Raw genomic sequence first — 19,914 nt, 5'->3', positions numbered from 1 at the left:
GGCAAAGCGCAGCGCTGCACAGTGGGAAGGGGAGTCTCTGCAGGCTGCCAGCGGGACTGTGCATAATACTCAGCTTTGGCCGAAGCTTCGCACAGGCCCAGTACACCATTGGTCAGGGCTGACAGGCCCCCAGAATTACAATGAAGAACACCGCTATAGGGCAACACTGGGGTGGGGGGGGGACTTGCTTGGCACCTCTCTCTCCTTTGCCTTATCACCAGGCAAAGGGGTTTGTATTCTCCCAGGTTTTTGACTGAGGGTACCACGGGTAATGCTGCTGCATCGTTCACATGATTGTGAGCCATCCCGAGAATATTTATCTTGAAGGGCAGCACAGAACAGTAGCAGCAGCTTGCCCCATACAAGCCAAGGAGGCACCCAAGGTTGCTCCCTCTCTCCCGTGCCATCCAAGAGCTGCCCTGCTTGCAGGCTAAGCTAACCACACAGCCCTACCTGTTGAATGGCCAGCCTGCAGGCAGTGGAGGACAGAGGAGCTGCTGCCGGGAAGGTGCAGCCCGGCTCATTAGGACAAGCCGCTATTGGTATAATGCAAACAGAAGCAATCCTTGACTACACTGATGTTTTGCTTTGTTTTGTTTTGTTTGTTGTTAAGTGGGAGGGAAATCTTGCTCAGTGGTAGGAATGTTTGCTCCTATCAACCAATCATACTTTATTTGGGTCACTGACCAGCATATGTTTGCTCCTCACTCACAGCAGTGAACAGGCTCACCCAGGATTGCTTCCCCAGCCCTCCTTGCAATGGCACCTCTTTGAAGATGGGAGCAAACTGTCTGTCACTCTGCCCGTGACCTGCTCAGGTTACCCGCCATCCATGTGCATGCGATGCCCAGACAGGTGCTAGCAATAAAATTAGCCTGGCAGAGGAGCAGAGAAAGAAAGAAAGAAGCACCAGAGATGGCAAACCCCCCATGAAGCATGTTCTCCATTTCTGTGAAGGGCAAGGCAGGCTTTGAAATATTCCAGATGAAACAACTGAAGGGATGTGTCTCTCTCTTGAGAGTGCAGGGGTGTGTGTGTGTGTGTGTGTGTGTAACAGCCTCCCATTCCGAAGTCCAGCAAACCGGAAAGACTCTCTTTGCCCCTGCAGGGGAGATCTTTTGCTCCCCTCCGCAAGCAGAGCTAGAAGGACTCATTTCGGGGAGGGGAGCTAGTCTTGTGATCGCGAGTCTGAAGGGTCCCCTCTGCTAAGCAGGGCCCGCCTTGGTTTGCATTTGGATGGGCGACTACCTGTGAGCTCTGCAAGATATTGGATCGGGCCAGCATCTGATCCGCTGGCCTGCAGGAGGGCCCTGGTCCCCCCACCAGCAGCATCTCCCGGCAGCGCGGGGCGAGACTCCTGCCGGACCCTTGGAGGAGCAGAGGGCAGCGGCGGCGGGATGGGGGTTGGAGTGAGCTCCCTAGGAGGGTCAGGCCGTTTGGCCCCCGCCCGCGGGCCTCGAGGGGCCAATGGTGGTCGGCGGCCTCCGTAGGAGGCAGCTCCCGATGTCCCGATCGAGTCCAGGGGCTCCAGGCAGCCGTGGGTCCCCAGATGTGGACGGACTGCAACACCCATCACCCCCTGCCGCAGCAGCCTTGGAGGAGGGGAGCTGTAGCCCACCCCCACCAGGCTTGGGAACCGCGGACGAGCGCAGCCCCTCGCTGCCGAGCCCCGACGCGGGTCTCCCCGGCCCTGCTGCTGCTGCTGCCCTTCTTAGCCAAGGCGTGTGCGGGGACCGGGGGGGGGGCGGCACACAAGCCCCGCTGCGGCGCCCCCCGCCCGGCCCGGGAGCCGCTTTCACTTTCGCCCAGGCGGAAGCGGCGCCGGCGAAGCGCGAGACAGCGCCGCGCGGGCTCCTCCAGCTGGGCACCGGGACCGGGACGCCGCCGCCGCCGCCGCCGCCATGGGCCAGGAGGAGGAGGAGGAGGAGGAGGAGCGGCGGCGCTGCTGCTGCTGCTGCGTGGCGCGAGTCGCTGGGCTACTACTACTGCCTCAAGTTCGCCCTCTCGGCCTACGCCACCCTCTTCTCGGTAGGTGCCGCCGCCGCCGCCCCGGTCCAGCCCTGCCCAGGCTGCGCGCGCCACGGGAGAGAGAGGCGCCCGCCGGGCTCTCGCTCCTCGCTCGCTCTCTGGGCGGCGGCTGCTGCTGGCAGCGCCGCCGGCAGAGCGAAGGGACCGCGGGGCTGCCGGCGGGAGCGAGAGAGGGGTCCGCTCAGCTGCTGCCGCTGCCGCCTCCGCCGCCTCTTTGTCTCCGCCGCTCTCGCAGCCGCTGCTTTGTCCCGAGCTGGGCGGCCTCCTGCCTGCCGCCTTACGCTTGGGAAGGAGCCCCTTGGCGGCGGCGGCAGCAGCAGCGCCGGCTGGTGCCTCCTCCTCGGAGGCGGGTTCCAGGCACAGGCAGAGCCCTTGATGTGGGGGACGCGGGAGTAGCCTAGCCTAGGCAGGGCAACCAAGGCCGCCGCCGCCGCCGCCGCCTCCTCGGTGAGGCGAGAGCAGCGGCCGCGGCGGGGATGATGGGTGGCCCCGGAGAGAGAACCAAGAAGGACCCGAGCTCCGGGGGAGGGGGGCGAGGGGGCGTGGCTCTGGACTGGGTAGCTCTCGTGTGGGGCGGGAGCGGGGTGACAATGACCCCCAACAGCACCACCCCCCGTCTGTGGGCCTGCTGACCTGGGCGAGGCACGGAGGGGGCTGCTGGGGAGGACGGAGGCAGGCAGGCTGCTGCGGGACAGAGCTGAGCACGGACGGGCGTCTGCTGGCAGGCAGTGAGCGAGCGGCTCTTGCGTTCTGCCGGCTGCGGGGCGACCACCACTCCCAGGCCTGTGGTGTCTCGGACGGTCGTCTCTGATTCTGAGCGGCGGGCAGTGGGCATTCAGAGTGCGCCCTTCCTGACTCAGCCTGCTGGTGGGGTCTAAAATGCACTGAGCAGGCGCCCCCAAAGCTGCGAGTGTGTGTACGCGTGCACGCGCCCATGCCTTAGAGTGGGAACACGGCTCCCGGCTGCTACTAGAGATGTGTCTCTTCCCCTGCCATGTCCGCCCCCCCCCCCCCCCGAAAAAAGTTCAGGTCTAATTCATGCAGGCAGTGACACTCCTGCAGCCCAGCTTTCTATCCCACACCTGGTGTGATCTATTCTGTGATGAGCTGAAATGGGGCAGGGGCTACTCTGTCCCCCAAGGAAGCAAGCCTCGGATTTTGAGCAGCCTTCTGGAAACGGAGTCTTATTTGATGGTTAGAATTCTAGTTTCAAGAATCTGATTGCTTGGTAGCCTGGGAGAGCCTTAGCCACTTGGGAGTCTATTCCTTCCCACCGCTCACTTCTGGGGAGAGACTTACAAATGTAAGTCTTTTCTGCTAATGAGAACATCCTGGACTGCATGCATGCCAAATTTCAGCTACCTTGCTAATGGAGTAGTAGCTCAACCTTTTAAGGGTTTTCAGCAGCCTCTCACTTCACAGAGTGATGTGCAAAAATGTCCAAGCTTTTCTGGATAATTGAAGTCTCTTGGGCAACAACCTCCAGGGCTTTAGCTCATCTGGAAATACCTCAACAATCTTAATACTCTAGTCAGTCAGTGAGGCCAAGGCGCTGCTCTAGAGATGCCTTATTATCCATCCAGGGCCTCCAAGATGGGGTAGATTCAAAATCAAAACATTTGCAGAGGTAGCCAAGGTGTGGCTACCCAGTTCAGGGCACCATTCCCAGCTCCTTTCCTTTTCTTAATCAACACCACCGGAGTGAAGTCCTGGCAACACAGCTGATCCTATTGCAAGCTCTGATCTCATGGGCAGGTGAATGGCATTTACTTCTAGGAGTGTTGAGCTTCTCAGTGGCTCAAAGGTCACTGGGAAGAGGAGGGCAGTTCAGACTTTGGGAAACGGGCCTTGTGGGAGCAGCTGCTTCAAGTTCGACAGAGACTTGCCTTCCTGTGCTAGGTAGGATATAAGGCAGCCAAGGCCACGTTGGGCCTGAAGCCTCTGCCTCACTTCTTCTGATGTCTGTTGTGGCCGGGCTCAGGGATGACTCCAAGAGACGGCACTGGCAGGTGCTCTTCTTCACCCCACCCCACCCCAATATTTCTCCTTCCTCTTTTGCTCCCTCATTCACCGGACTGGGACCTTATAGCAGAGAGTCAGACAATACAGCCCGTGTATATTATGGTCCAATAGCTTGAACTCATAATCTTTAAAGGCCTCTGTTGTTTAAAGAAGCCTGACTCACTCTCTCCTCTACTCAAGAACAAGCTGTAGAAGCCAGTGCAGCCAGGTAGGCAAGAGACTCATTAACTCCCTTTCCTCTCTAGGTATTTAGTATAGAGCCAAATCTTTGTTCCCCTAAGAATGCTCTTTGCTATCCTTTTGCTCCTGCAGATGTCTTGTTTTAGAGCAGGAGGAGGCAACATGGGGCTCTCCAGATGCTGTTGAGCCACAGCCCCCATCACCCCCCATCCGCCATTGATTACAGCTGGGGATGTGCACAAAATTGTTCAGAGGCCCTTTTAAGGACCTCCGAACTGGTTCGAACAACCGGCTGTTCGGCCGGTTTGAAGGCGGTGGGGGGTCTGACCTTAAGGGCGGAGGAGGGTCCACTCATTCCTCCCTCTGCTTCTCCCCCCCCCCCGCACTCTGTTAGCAAAGGCTCTGTCGGGGCGACCGCATACCTCCCTGCCACCCCATTTCCTCTTTGGCCGGAAGTACCAAGGAGTACCCAGTGCACATGTACTTCCAGCCAAAGAGGCAGCAGGGCAGCAGGGAGGTACGCTGTCGCCCTGACGGAGCCGTTGCTAACAGAGTGCCGGTGGGGGGGAAGTGGAGGGAGGGGTAAGTGCACCCTCCCCCGCCCTTAAAGTCGGACCCACCCCCGCCTTCGACCTTCCCCTGCCTGTTTCTGTGCACATCCCTAATCACAGCTGGTGGGTACAGATGGGAGCTGCAGCTTAGCAACATCTGGAGAGCTGCATGTGGCCTACCCCTGTTCTAGAGTTTCTCCTGCTGGGGATGATGGGAATTGTAGTCCAACATCAACTCGGGATTCAAGGCTGAGAACCTCTGCTGTATCAGAAGACCTTCTCCACTTCTGCTGGGTGAGTCTTTGAGCAGGCAGCCTGGCTCAGACAGAGGCATCTGCGGACTGTGGGTTTCAGTCCTTCAGTTCTCAGACTGAAGTGCTCTAGAAGTTGATGGATATTGATTGTAATCCCTCTCAAGTGTAGCTTCTCCCATCCTCAGTCTTGGGGCAGCCTCCACCCACTTCTCTACGGAGCACAAGTGTTTCCTTTCCCGCCACAACAAGAGACTCCTCAGAAGCACAGTGTTCAATAAAACAGCCGTATGCCATTGTTCACGCAAGGCTTGCTGTGGCTGGTTTTTGTTAATGGTGCAACTTATTTGTCATGCTTGTCTGTATGAACTTCCGTGAAAGGAGGGGAAACAATTCAGAAGCATGTAAGTAAATACCGCACCTTTTCTGTGATGACAAGTCAGATTGTAAGACAAGTACAATCTTACTTGCACCTTCAGTCTTAGCTGAACATTGAAATCTCTTCTGCGGGAAATATATTGCCTGAAGGAAAAGGCCCGCTGAGCCAGGTTTCCCCTTGGTGGGCGTGGGCCCCTCACTGGAAACAAATGGGAACTCGGCTATGTGTGAAGAATAGAGGTGACCAATAGCGTCCTGCATGTCGGGTTTAGATGTCTCCGGGTCCTGAATCTCTGCGTGGCAGTGTTCTCTCTCTGCTGTTGTAATGCTCCTGTTCTGTTATGGGGCGGGCGGTGGCCTGGTCGCCTTGGCTTCAGCACTGGATTTGGGAGCTGCAGCACAGGTGATGGGGGAGCCCCCCCTCCCCAATCCCAAATCTCAGAAAGAGCTTGGGATTTGTCCTGGCCCTGGCCCCTCCCGCTCTGAGCTGGAGCAGGGCAGGGGCTGCATTTCACATGGTGTGAAACATACCTGTGGCACAGCACAAGGTGAGGAATGAGGCACTGCAACTCTCTGGGGAGGGACAGGGTCCTGGCAACCACACACTTCTGGTTGGCCACCAAGGGCAGCCCAGACTGGTAAGCTCCATGTCACTGTCCATGTTAAGACTCCTGGTTTTGCAGAATGGTTTTCTGCCTTTATGGGATGGCTTTGCATGTAATCATTCAGACCACCCAACACGGTCACTTGAGTTCTGTGCTTGGAAAACTTTATGCTTTGTGCCACTTCAGAGCTCACTCTGTCCGTGTCCAATAAATATTTATTTATCTTCCTCTTACTGAGAAAGAGGACAGAGCACGTGCAAGGATTTTGCCTTCTCTTTATTTGATTCGTATTGATAAAAATGAAATGCCAGTTATCATTCATCCTAGAGTAAATCAGCTTTGCAAGCAGAAATATCCTGTGAATACTGCCAGTGAAATATCACCTAGACTTAACGGAATTTAGTTTAGACAATTGAAGAGTAAAACATGTGTAGCCTGTGTACTGGGTGAAATACAATTGGCAAAGCATTCTGCCAAAGCATTCAGTCAGCTGCCTACACGTAGACCAACTACTTATGTGGGTGCTAAGTGGGAAGAAGCAATTGAAACAAAAAAGCTGCCTGCAGAAAGAACTTGCAGCTCTACATCTTGTAGAATCAGGCTGGCATTGCAAGCACTTAACTGTGGTGTCTTCCTAAGTGCTCCGTTCTCTTCCATGTTGCTACAATGAGAGGAGAAGAAGTTTTCTAGGTGATGGGGAATTCTGTGCATGAGCTGGGAATTTTTTCCTCACAGTGAATACTTGAGAGTGCAGCTGCACAGAGAGTACCATATTTGCCTGAATCTAAGACTAAGGTTTTCCCAAATTCTTTGATGTTAGAAATCAGGGAATTGTCTTAAATTCAACATCCTCTTCTATTGGTAAAAATATCCTGCTTCCACTGCAGGCTTTACTGGGAGGCCATGGCCCAGCTCCTCTCTCCAAGCCTCTGCTCTAGAACACAAGGTGTCCTTGGAGCAATTTCCAGATCACTGTAGGAATTCTAAGTATTGTTGATAAAGTGTCGTCAAAGGATGCAGCGTTTTACAGAATAGCACAAGCAAAAATCAAGGTCCCTGCCACAAAGGACTTGCCATCTAAATCTAAACAATGGGGAGGGGAAAGGCTAGCAAGAGATGAAGGTGAACAAGTGGCATCTGTCTTCTTTAAAAATCCTGCCTATTTTCAAACACATTCATGGTTACTCACAATGGCAAATTAAAACTCCAATAAGAACAGTGCAATGAGTGCAGCATTAAACCAACAGATTGACTTTTATTAGATAATGTTTAGCATAAGGTTTACAAAAGCAATACAGCAGTGAACAGAGTTTCCTGATAAAACATGGCCACGTACTAAAGCATGTGTGGTTGCAAAGGTAGAGAGAATATAGCACTGTACGCGAGTTCCTACAGGTTTGGGTAGAGTCCGGTTAAAAGAGTTCAGTGAGAGGAATGTCCAAAAGGTCCAAGGGAGGGTCAGATCCCAGCCTCACCTTGCATGTGGCCGTCAGGGCCGTGCCGGTCGTCTTCTGCCAATTGCAGCCTCTGGGCGGGGGTCCTCGATGGCGGAGGGTCTTCTCCAGGTCCAGGGGGTCCTCCAGGGGTGTTGTCAGTGGGAGTTCCTGGCATGGTTGGCTACTGTGCTGGCATGGTTTGTTTAGCATGCAAATATGCTGCAGACCACGTCAAAGCAAGCATAAGAAAACAAGTGTCCATCTGAGTTAGTCGCGAGCTGCAAGGCATCACCAATGTATGTAAGTCCTCCTTTGGTTCCATGTGTATGTGGATCTGGACAGAGTCCAGGGTAAAGTCCAAGCCAGGAGAGCGGGAGAATCTGTTCTCAACTTGTGGGCAGGAGGTGGCACATCGTCCAGGGTGTCCTCTGGGGGTTTCCAGGTGGTCTGGCATCCTTCTGTGGTGGTGGTGGGGACGTCACTGGGCTTGCCCACAGCTCTGGTGGAGCTCCTCCCTACCAGGGTAAGGTGGAGTGTGTGGTGGCTCGCCCCCTGTGGGTCTAGCGAGGCAAGCCATAGGTGGCTCCTGTCCTCTAGGTTTAGGAGGGCAAGCCATTCCTTTGTGCGCTTAGTGGCCCCTCTCCTCTTGGGTTAGGGGAGTGGGCTGGTTTGGCTCCCCACCACTTGGACGTTGGGGGCGATTTGGCTCCTGGTACTGGCAGTGTCACGAGATGTGTTCTATGTAGATGTCTTGGGACCACCGGATGGCGTCAGACACCATCAGTTTGCGCATGAGCTTGGCATAGTGTTTGCCTACACTGCAAGCTCTCAGTACTGGCTCATTGCTGGGGTCCCAGCCCCCCAGGGCCCCAACCAGTAGGGCGTGGACAGAGACCTCATAGTCTCGCTCCCTGAGTGCCTGTGCTATAGTAGGCGCCTGCTATAACTTCTTCGCACCCTGCATGTGGACACATCACTCAAGGTGAGATGTAGCCCCCAAGGCCAGCTCACAAGAGCTGTTACAACTCAGAAAGGGCATCAAACGAGGATGCATTCTGGCCCCACTCCTCTTTAACGTCTACATTAACTCTATGGTGGGCCAGCTCAGCAACCCAGATTTCCACCCTCCAAAGCTCGCTGGGAGACATGCTGCCATCCTGTTATATGCAGATGATGCAGCCATCCTCTCAAGGACCCCCATTGGCCTTAGAAGAGCACGGAGGGCCCCGATGCTGCACTGCAGGGAGGACTGCCTGGAAATCAATTATCACAAAACTAAAATCGTGGCCTTTGCCCAGAGGCCCAAGATCCACTCTTGGCAGATTGAGGGGCATAAGATTGAGCACGTTGCACTCTTCAAATACTTGGGAGTAGTTTTTCATTCTGGAGGTTGCAGGAAAGCTCATGGAAAACATGTGGCCTTAAATGTCCAGAGAAGTTCCTCAAATTCCTGCGGACAAGGGGAGGCCATTATGTACCTGCAGCTCTTGAACTGTTCATAGCCAAGTCACTAGCTCAGTTCATCTATGGTGCTCAATCGAGCCCCTTCCCTTCCCCAACATTGCAGCTCTGGAACTTGTACAATCTAAATTCCTGCGGGCAGCGCTCCAAGTACCGAGATGTGTCTCCAATGCCACTCTGCCCCTGGAGGCCAGGGTGTAGGTGGCCATCTGTTATTGGCTCAGACTATTGTTAGACAAAGGATAGGGCATTTTCTTTTTTTCTATGGTCAAGTTGACCAGTGTGCTTGCCATTGGTTTTAGGAGAGTCAAGCTTTTTGGGCCTGAGATGACAGGTGTGCTATGTCCAAGCATGTTTCCAAGATGTCATGAGGTGCTTTTTTGGATTGAAATGCCAAATAATGGTATTTTGGGTGACATGACAGAACACTTCCCCAGTTTAGCCTAGATCTTACTTCGGAGACATTAGGACAAGACATGCCCAAACCACAATGTTTGCATGAGTTTCGATCAAAACACCTATGATGCAGTTTCTGTAGGTTTCATTTACACACATTCAAGAATTGACCAATGGGTCGATATGCCAAAAGGGGTGACAGATTAGGTTATAGGTTATCCGTGGTGTGGTTTCTTCTGACCAATCATTGTTAGGAAGAGTGGGGAAGCAGGGTTGTGGGGGTGACTCCACAATCGAGCACTAGAGAGGGGCTGTTGAATGATTTGGAGAAAGAAGAGGAAGGAGCCCTAGAGGGAAGAGTGAAAGGCAAGAGATTCGAACAGAGAAACAACCACAACGTGTAACTGCGAGAAACAGGGGTATTATAAAAATAACAAACCATTAACTTTCGATTTCTAACCATAAGAAAAAAACCCTGTTGAATGATTGAGGTGTACTGATTGAATTTAGAATTGTTTCTTGCTTTTGTTTATTGACTACTGTCAGGATTTGAGTGAGAATAAATACTGTTAATTTTTCGTTTCTTGTCTGTGTGCTTTTCTGAGTCTTGGAGGAACAAAGCAAGCTAAGCATAAGGCAAAGAACCTAGACTTCCGAGGACTTCTGAGTTTTCCATTCCCCACATGTGAAGAGAGAATTCCGAAGTATCTAATTTCTTACACTATCCTTCTGCCCAACTGGCCTTGCCCCCTTAACCCTACACATTAATTACCAATCTAGATGGATTCAGGCAATTGAGACAAAAATAGCTACTCTGGGCCTTTCCCCCTTGACCTTGCTCAACATGGACTATGACCAGGCAAAAGCAAACATCAAGCAGCGCATTAGAGACATTGAGTGCCAAACTGATCTCAGCAGTGCCCCAAATTTTCACATCAGTGATGGGCTTAGCTATTCTGCCTCTCCAGCAGCAGACTTCACCCAACTGGAGGTCCCAAAGCACAGAAGGGCGTTCACTCTGGCTCGCTGTCATGGCCTCCCTTCAGCAGTGCTAGCAGCCTGTTATAGAAGGACCCCATTTGCAGAGCGACTATGCCCCTGTGGCCTAGGGCAGATTGAAACTATTGAGCATGCTCTCCTCTACTGCTTTTCTATAGAGACATTCACACCACCTTCATCCTTCCATTGCTAAGCAAGTATCCAGACCATCCAAGCCAATTCTATAGCTCTTTGCTGCTCTCTGACTCTAAGCCTGCCATCACATATAGCGTCGCCAGGTACTGTGCGGCTGCGATCAGCATTCATTGGTGGGTGACAGGCAGTGAGTCCTATCAGCCTTAATCTGACCCTTGGTGACTCTGGGCGGGCCCTGCTATTGCTCTTGTGCCTCCCTTTTACTGCTCTCTACAACCTTCAGTCTGGCTGATTTTTCAGTTTTATTACTCAGGTCATATATTTCTGTCCTCTCATGTCTCAAAATTTCACATCAGTGATGTGACTCATGCATTTTTTTTTAACCTTTTAGGCATTTAGGCCCTCATGTTATTTACTATTTTTAGTATATGTAATCTTTTTTTTAATCTGATCTCACTTTTAACACGTAATCTCCCTTATACTTTAACATTGGCTTAGTATTTCTAGTATTCTTAGTCCTTTTAGTATCAATATGTACTATTTTATATGCAGTCATTTTTTAATCTACTCTCACTTTCAACATGTAATCATACTTTATGCTGGTCTGTGACCGCAATAAAGATTGATTGATTGAAAGGGTGGTGCTCTGAAGGAAGAGTGTAGAGGCCCTGTGCAAGTTTCTGGGAAGGGGACTCCCCCATGCCTAAATTATCCATACTCTGTTTAGCCACAGAACTGCCACAGCTGTTAAGTCACAGAGGCAGACCTGCCTTTGTGTAGGTCTGTAGCATTAAGAGGAGGGCATTTCCCACCCTGGAGCTGTGGTGTCCCCTTTCGCTCACAGCTTAAATAACAGCAGCTCTGGTCTGTGGATGAGTCTGGAGAATCTGGCTCCCCCGTGGACCTGCTCCTTGTCTTAATTGCTGCCTGCTTCCTAAGAGTAATGGGCAAAACTGAAGTGCCCCTCCAACGCGTTCATGAGTGGATAAGAGAGTTCATGAATGGAAAGAAAAAGCACTTTAAAACTTGAGACTGCTTTCTTAAGTGAGATGCCAAGGGTGTGTCTGTGCGTGTACCAAAAAACCTGAATCAATTAAGCCAGCTGGAAAGCTACAGAAGCTAGAAGGCGTTCTCTGCTGGCTTCCTCTGTGTGCACCGAGCTTTGCACTGTCTGTTTGCATGCAAGGCAACTGGAGCAGCTGTGCAGGTCCCTCTTGGTGGCTAAGAGACACCAAGAAGTTAGATGTGGAGACTTCTGCCCTAGGCCTCGTCCCACCATAGTCCAGCAGTGATTGATGAAGTTAGCCCATCAAGGCTAGTCACGCTGTAAATGTCACATGTGGTTTGACTCTCGGTGCTGAAGGTGCATCTGCACATTCTCACGGGAAGTGTTTCCTGCTCACCCAGGAATTCCTTACCTTGGCCCTCTCACTGCCACGCTGCACACCCCCTTACTGAAAATCTGGGTTCCAACTGGGTCTGCAGCCTGATTTTCCCAGTATTTATGCTGTTGGGATCCTGGGCTCTTAGAGGGAGCCAGCCTCACGTCCACTCTAAGAAATGCTTAGTAGTTGCACCTAACTAGAAATGCCGATTTGTAAATTATGATGCAGAGACGAATGGTCAGACCCCCACCCTTTTGGGACTGCTTGCTGAACCTTTGACAAGGGAGAAATTCAGCAGCAGCTGCTGCCAATTACAACTTGTCCACCAGGCCAGCCCAGGACATCTTGCTTCCTGAAGTGGAACAGGAACCGATGCCCCTGCCTCTGCTCCCCTTTCCTTCTTTCCTGCTAAAATCATGGCCCCAAGTCTGTCCATCCCTTTAAACAGAGAAGGAAAAGGGGGACGAGGAAGGGCTCCATGGAGCCCCTTTTCCCGCCTTTCTCTGTGGGCTAACCATGCTGACCCTGAAAACTGGCCCACAGACTGCTGCCCGAAATGGGGAAAAGCTTCAGCTGCCAGCCATGCAACTGCTAAAGATGCCTGGTGGCTTTTCCGTCCTGGTGGGACCCCTCTTCCTTTCCTCCATCTGCTCCCCGACCACCCCACACAGTGTTTGGTTACCATAGGCTTTAAAATTGTAGGTTTGGTTCAGTTTTACTTCCAGGGCCTTAGTGAATTTTGAAATTCACTTGCAGCCGGGGACTATAAGTTTGGGAGGGTCAGCTCTGGAAGCTGGTAGTTTTAATGATGATTAAAATGGCTAACAAGAGTTAAAGGTATGTCCATATCATCAGGCACCATGGACTCTGGGGAGAATTCTGGGGTTTTTTTTGAGATGGCACTGGCACCACAGGACTGAGAAAATGGCCTGTGAGTCAAAGTTGATTGTCTGATTGTTTGATTTCATAGAAATTACCAGGTCATAATGGGGGGAAATGGCTGCTTCATTGCAGTCCTGCATATTCTCACAAGCGTGGAATATTTGGCCTTTAGGGAAGCGCAGCAGCTTCTGTCTGCTGTATATCATGGGCCTCTTTATGAAACTGCTGTGCAGTTACAGAAGGCTTACTGGCAAACCTTATTATAAGTGGTATTGTATAATGGAGCCTGCGTGGGAAGGGCAAATTCTTTCAAATTGTGCATCTGACAGTTGGGCTCTAATTGAATTCGGACAGCAAAGTTCCACCAGTGAATATTGAAGGCAGGAAGAGAGTTTGCAGGGGACGAGGCAAACCAGCCTCTGCCAGCCTATGTGCCTCAGAGCAGCATATGCCAGCCTGAGTGTAGGAGCCACTAGGTTTCATCTGGTTTTGTTGTCAGCCAAAGTTGGCAGAGTGTTTGACGTAGAGGAGCACATAGCATAGATAGGCACAAGGCTCAAGAACCCAGCCAGAACAGAGAAGCTGCTGCATTGAGCATGTGTTAAAACGGGCTCAGAACATTTCCTCTTGTGGTTCTGTGAGCTGTCTTGGCTTGGTTTATGCAGGCAGGTGAATGGGATAAGTGTGGGTCGTGTTGGGAATTCTCTCTGGTAAGAGATACCCTTCTACTACAGCAGAGTGCACAGAAACAAAACACAGCTGAGTCTGCCTAGGTATGCATGTATGCTGAGAGCAAAAGAAACTTAGAGCCAGTTCATAGTTTCAAATCAATATTAGGAGTCTTTATTGGAGAACTCCATTCTAGATAGGAAAGTGCATATATAGTATCTCTAATCTATCTATCTAGCTGGATGCAGACAGATGCTGTCTGCATCTCTGTGCACACATGGTGCAGAGAGAGGCAAGTGTGTGTGTTAGGGAGAAGAAGAAGGAAGAAAGGAAGTCCCTTAGAATAGCAATCTACATATCAAAGGGATAGTGTCAGAGCAGTAGAGAGGAGGCATGAGCAATGTCTTGACCCCTCTAGCCCTCTGACTCAGTAGTCTGTCTCCCTCTGTCACTGAGGCATGAGACAGCGCAGAGTCCTTCACTTCCAACAGATTGTATGACTCCAGGGTGCAAATGCTGCATTGGGAAGAGATGTTCTGGCCCCGTTTCCTTCACACTGCCCTAGTTCCTGCTTGTGGGGAAGGTGGGATGTTCTCTGTGCAAATGAGAGAATCTTCCTGCCACCTCCTTTTGTTGCCTGTGTTGGCTGGCCAGACCGAGAAGCTGAGCAAAAAGGATTTGGCAAGGGGGACAGTGACCTCCTGGGTGGCAGCTTGAGAGTTCAGGGATGCATACTCTGAAGCCATTTGCCAGCTGGCTGTAGAGCACAAGAAAAGAGATGCACAGCACCCCAAACAGAAGCAGAACCCAGAGAGGAGCTGCTGCTTGGTGGGAGTGACTGGCCTTGAAATAAATCACTCAGGGGTGAGTGACTCAGCAGTCCCTGGGGTCACCTGCCCAGCTCTGGGCCTTCATGGGAATGTTGCCTGTGGCCTCAGTTTGCTAGAAGCCCAGCAGAGGAGAGGAAGAGCCCATCTGCTTCCCATGCAGTGCTGCTCGGGGTGGGAGACTGAGTGGGTGCTGCTGGCTCCTGCTGCTGCTACCTGCCTGCTCCTGCTTCCCCTGTGAGGTTGCAGCCTGCTGCCTCTGTGAACATCTGTGGGGAGTGTGTATAGGACTGGGGGCAGGGGTGAGTGACTCAGCAGTTCCTGGGGTCACCTGCCCAGTTCTGGGCCTTTATAGGAATGCTGCCTGTGGCGGTGGGCCCACCACCTAAGGGCCGACACCAAAGGGGGACCCACTTTTGGGGGTAACGAGGGTGTGGGCCAGGCTGTTTGGCTCAAGATCCCTCGTGGTGTGTAAAGGTGGGTGGGTATTTTAAATTGGCTTCTGCTTGACATCCTGGGTGAGTTGAGCTTTTAATGTGTGTGGGTCTGTCTGGAGATGGGGAGGCAGGGGGTGTATCCACTGATTATGGGGCGGCTATTCCAGATCTGCATAAGTGGCGGAGTGGAGAACTCTGACTAAGAAGGGTCATGGCAGGCACACAAGCAAAAGGCACCCATTCTGTTTTGAGAGAAAATAGAGACTTCAGAAAATTGGAAAAGTATCCCACCACCAAGAAAACTTTCTTTTCTTTTTCTGAAGATCTCTGTGTTGGTGTGAAATAAGAATGACTGGAAGCACTTAAGTAGACCCCTGCAGGGGCCAAAGAGAGTCAGTGGCCGGAGAAAAGTTATCCGTGTGGCTGCTCCATTGAGCAGAACTGTGCGAAAGCCATTTAATATTGGAAATGGTCCCCTCTAGCAAGCTGCACACGAGAACTGTTTGGTATGAATAGCACATATTGTATGTGAGCACAGCACAGACCTGTCGAGGCAGATTTGCCCCACCCTGCCCTACCCTGGGTTTTGGCATGAACAGTTTTGCGGCTTAGTAATTCAGAGCTGCTGACTCGTTTGTGCTGGAACATGCTAAAATTTCTATTGTTCGTGGCTAGCAGAGAAGACTGTGTCAGACTGCATTTACTAGAAGTGAAGGGAGGAGAGCTGGTCTTGTGGTGGCAAGCATGAGTTGTCCCCTTTGCTAAGCAGGGTCCTCTCTGGTTCGCATTTGAATGGGAGATGACATGTGTGAGCACTGTAAGATATTCCCCTCGGTGGATGGGTCCACTCTGGGAAGAGCATCTGCCTGCTTGCTTGCAGAAGGTTCCAAGTTCCCTCCCTTGAAGCATTTCCAGACAGGGCTGAGGGAGATTTCTGACTGTGACCTTGGAGAAGCCTTTGCCAGTCTGTGTAGATAATACTCAGCTAGGTAGACCAAGGGTCCGACTTGGTATAAGGCAGATTTCTGTGTTCCTCCTTCCAAGTGACCATGGAATGCATTGAATTTGCAATGGCCGTTCAGAAATGCCATGCATTTCTGTGGCCCTTTGGAAGGAGCCAGAGTTTTTCAGTGGGTATTCCTTGTCATTCATTTTAGTGCCTTCCCTAGAGCATCTGCATCTTTCCATGCAAAAGGTTCCAAATTCCCTCACAGGCATCTCCAGGTAGGGCTGAGAGAGACTCCTGCCTGCAACAAGCCACTGCCAGTCTGTGTAGACAATACAGAGCTTGCTGGACCAATGGTCTGACTCAGTAGAAGGCAGCTTCCTGTGTTCCTCTGAGGCGCCCTTGGGAGAAAGTTCCCCATTCCCTTTTTAGCTCAAATGACACAACCAAATAAAACTTATCCATGGCGATGATTCCAGGCCCAGCAACTTTCTTGACACTTTCGTTGAGTGACAGGAAATGCCGGAACAATCAATCAGTCTTTGTAACGGTCATCGACCAGCATAAAGTATAAGGGTGATTACATGTTAAAAGTGAGAGGAGATAAAAAGTATCTAATATGGAATGGTACTTAAGGTGCATAATAATACTAAAAGTAGTAGAAAGTACACCATGATTTTAGTTTTGTGATAATTGATTTCCAGGCAGTCCTCCCTGCAGTGCAGCCTCGGGGCCCTCCGTCCTCTTCTAAGGCCAATGGGGATCCTGGAGAGGAGGGCTGCATCATCCGCATCTAACAGGATGGCAGTGTGTCTCCCAGCGCGCTTTGGAGGGTGGAAATCTGGATTGCTGAGCTGGCCCATCTTCAGGGTCAGTTTCCCTGAAAACTGGCTTGTGTTGTTATCTTTTCATTGAATAAAGTGCATGTTGTGCAGAGAAGCACCCAGCCAGGCAGGACTTGTCCTTTTAAAGTGGGATCCTCTGTTTCCTCCCTTGGAGCCTCCCACCCCAGCCCTTCCTTACCAGTGAATGACCAAAGCGTCCTGCTTGGTGAGTTCCCAGTCCCACTGCCAAACCTTTTCTTCAGGCTGGCTTTTGAGATGGGACAAATGACTCTAGACCTGGCTCCATCTGGGTGCTTGCTTCTGCACTCCATAATATCTGTCCAGTCTGTTAGTTCTCTAAGTAAGCACGTGTTCATGTTTGGGCAGGGTGTGAGGCAGTCCTGATAACTTCTTGGACCAGCATCCAGGCTGTGGCCCAGCTGATAAAACATTGGCCAGGAGGAACACTTGGGGTGCAAGCCTTTGCAGAGCTCTGGCGTTCCTTTGAGGCTGTTGCTGGCTGTGCTTGTGGACACAGGAGTGACTCTTGTCCAAGGCCAAATGGGGCTGCTCGTTTCTCAGCCAGATCAAGAGGTTGCCAAGCAATTGCTTTGCTCTCCCTCCTCTCCATCTCCACATTAGCACAGTTCAGAGGTGATGGACATAAAGTGTGTGGGCTTCTGACAGCCCGTGGTACTTCAGAGCAAATTGCCAGTTTCTATCCCATGTTTGCAAGTGGAGAAGACCCAGCTTGTTAGACATCAGCTTAATTGTTGTTGGGATAACAGAACAAATGGTGCAGACCTGGAAATAGGAGGAGGCTCTCTTCTTCCCGATGTGGAACGCGCATGCTTTCGGATGCTATTTTGAGTACAGTGGAGGAATAGAATGCTCTCTGTTCAGCTATCCCAAAGACCAGTTGTGCAACAGAGGGGTTGCTGTCTAGAGACCAGTGAAAAAGGAACAGCCGATAGCTTGATGTTGGACTTCCATGTACTGAGGTAGTGTGCATCTGAATACTAAGCAGTAGGGACAAATGGAGCAAGCCATGGCACCAGATACACCTGGGCGTCTGCTTTAATGCTGTTTGGAACCAGAAGATTGGACTAAAAGAACCCTTGATAGTGGCCGCAGTGGCCAACCTGAGGCCGCCCAGCTGTTGTTGGGCCACAACTCTCATCATCCCCAGCTGCAGCTTATTGTGGCTGGGAGTGATAGGAGTTGTGGTCCAACAACTGAAGAGCCTCCGGTTAGCTTTAGCGCATCAGCAGGATCATGTGGGTTAGAGCAGGGGGTTCTCAAATCTGGGTCCCCAGATGTTGCCTCCAGCCCTTGTGGCTGTGGAAGATGGGAGTTGTAGCCCATCAACATCTGGGGACCCAAGTTTGAGACCCCCAGGTTAGGTGAAATATGTAAGGCATGACAGACTGAGAGCCTATGTGGCTGCTGGTATTTCCCAGGGAAACTTCCTCCTCTTCAGTAATGTTAGATAAATCCAGCTGGCACCAGCGGGCGTTGATTGGGTGATGGTGGATTAAGCAGAACTGACAAATGTGAAACCAACATGTCAGACTTTAATTGGCAGATCCAGTGATGTCTTATTCAAATCAAGAGAGACCTTCCTTTTTAAAATGATGACTATGGTAGAATGATTCCTGCAAGTTACAAACAGTTGTGCAGAGATTGGTTTGACATATAAGATCCCAGAAGACTTGAGCACAGCCATTTCGAAAGAGCTTCTTGCTGAATGCTTGGAACAGCACGGTTTTGCAGAGCTCGTCGTACCGTTGTCCCCCAGGCCAGCCCTGACTGCACGATGTCCACACTATGTGCAACCCACTAAGGGCCAAACTGGAGGTCCAGGCAAACGCATCGCTGAGCATGCTTCCAACTGGCTGTGCCTCTTGTTTCATAGACAAACAACTGTGGGGAAGGAGAGCCTGATCAAGACTGCAGAAATTTGGGGCCTGGGAGGTCTGCCCTTTCTCCATGCAACATTTTCCTGTGCAAATTGCCCCTCCTCCCAGTGCTGCTGCTTGCCCCAGAAGCGGCTCCTCTTTCCTGAACATCTTTGAGTGCTCACCAAGGTGCTTTTCCAAGAGGCCCTTCCTTGGCTTCTGGTTGTCATGGGTGTTCCAGATCCGCCTCTTGCAACTCTGGCATTCCAGGCTCCTAGTAGCTGAGGAGCCCCACCCTGAATGAAGCAAGTCCCGGTTTTCAAACCCTGACAAAACAAAGCCGTGATCTACACACTTACATAAGAACAGCCCTGCTGGATCAGGGCTGGATCAGGAGAACTTACCTCCCTACACACAAGCGTCTGTCTTATCTTGGGCAGGCGGATCGCCCACCCAGGCAACCACCAGCTGCTCACAGTAGCTCCAAGGGGTTAGGTGCTGGGACATGCCCCCCCCCCCCCCGAGCTCCAAAAATACACTCTGTGAGTGCGCAGTGCATTATGGGGATCCCCCTCCCCTCCCCAAAAGTGCCTCTGTCTGCCAGCCATGGCTGCAATCAGCTGCCAGATGATCTCGGGAGAGCACTTGCTCTTCTAACCCTGTTTTGGAGTGTGGCTCTGTAGTGGGGTTCGCTGCCATGGTGCCGTTAGGATAGGGCCCAATCAGAGTGGGACACACGTCCGTGCAAAAGTGGGCTGGGCTTCCTTATCCCGCTTTGGTACATGCTTGTGGATAGCTTCTGCATGTAGAGAGTTTCTCTGAAGAGGAGCCACAGGGGCTAGCAGTGTGCATACTCGGTTCGTCCCTGACCTTGAACGGGTTTCCCCATAAATTTCAGACTCAGGAGCTTGGCACGATCCTGCTTTGAAGCTAATACACTCGCCATGCTGGCTCTTGCCAGTGAGAGTCGTGGGAGGAGAGCTAGTCTTGCAGCAGCACTGAGCAGTGTTTGGCTTGGTTTGCCTTTGGACGTGCAACTATATGTGAGTGCTGCCTGCTGCCCTTAGGGATGAGGCTGCAGCTTAGTGGTAGAGCATCTGCATCTGCTTTGCATGCAGAAGGTCCCAGGTTCCCTGAGAGCACCTCCAGGTAGGGCTGGGAGAGATTCCTGCCTGAAGAGTTGGAGAGCCTCTGCCAGTCAGTGTAGATAATACTGAGCAAGATGGACCAAGGGCCTGACTCGGCATAAGGCAGCTTCCCAGCCCTGCTGGATCAGGCCCAAGGAGGCCCATCTAGTCCAGCATCCTGTTTCACGCAGTGGTCCACCAGATGCTGCCTCTGGGGAGCCCAAGGCAAGAGCTATGTGTGTGCCTTCTCTCCTGCTGTTGCTCCCCTGCAAGTGGTATTGAGAAGCATCTTGCCTCTGAGCCTTGCTGTGGCCTATAGCCATCAAGACTAGTAGCCATTGATAGACCTGTCCTCCATGACTTTGTCTAAGCCCCCTTTAAAACCATCCAAGCTAGTGGCCATCACCACATCCCATGGCAAAGAATTCCCTAGATTAATTATGTTCTGTGTGAAAAAGAACTTCCTTTTGTTAGTCC

The 19,914-nt window shown here is 51.7% G+C and overlaps 1 protein-coding gene across 1 annotated transcript in view; it reads left to right on the top strand.

The window, feature by feature from the left end:
- The first annotated feature begins 1,452 nt into the window (after window positions 1-1,452).
- LOC128333521 (tetraspanin-15-like) overlaps window positions 1,453-19,914 on the top strand; it is a 114,944-nt gene continuing 96,482 nt past the window's right edge. Inside the window, exon 1 of the mRNA XM_053269019.1 lies at window positions 1,453-2,028. Within this exon, the coding sequence (XP_053124994.1) occupies window positions 1,468-2,028 (561 nt within the window). The 5' untranslated portion in view covers window positions 1,453-1,467. The remainder of the gene's footprint in view (window positions 2,029-19,914) is intronic.

The sequence above is a fragment of the Hemicordylus capensis genome, chromosome 8 (genome assembly GCF_027244095.1).
Source record: "Hemicordylus capensis ecotype Gifberg chromosome 8, rHemCap1.1.pri, whole genome shotgun sequence".
Taxonomy (NCBI): Eukaryota; Metazoa; Chordata; class Lepidosauria; order Squamata; family Cordylidae; genus Hemicordylus; species Hemicordylus capensis.
The sequence above is the reverse complement of the archived record's forward strand: the minus strand, read 5'-3'. Positions and strand labels throughout refer to the sequence as shown.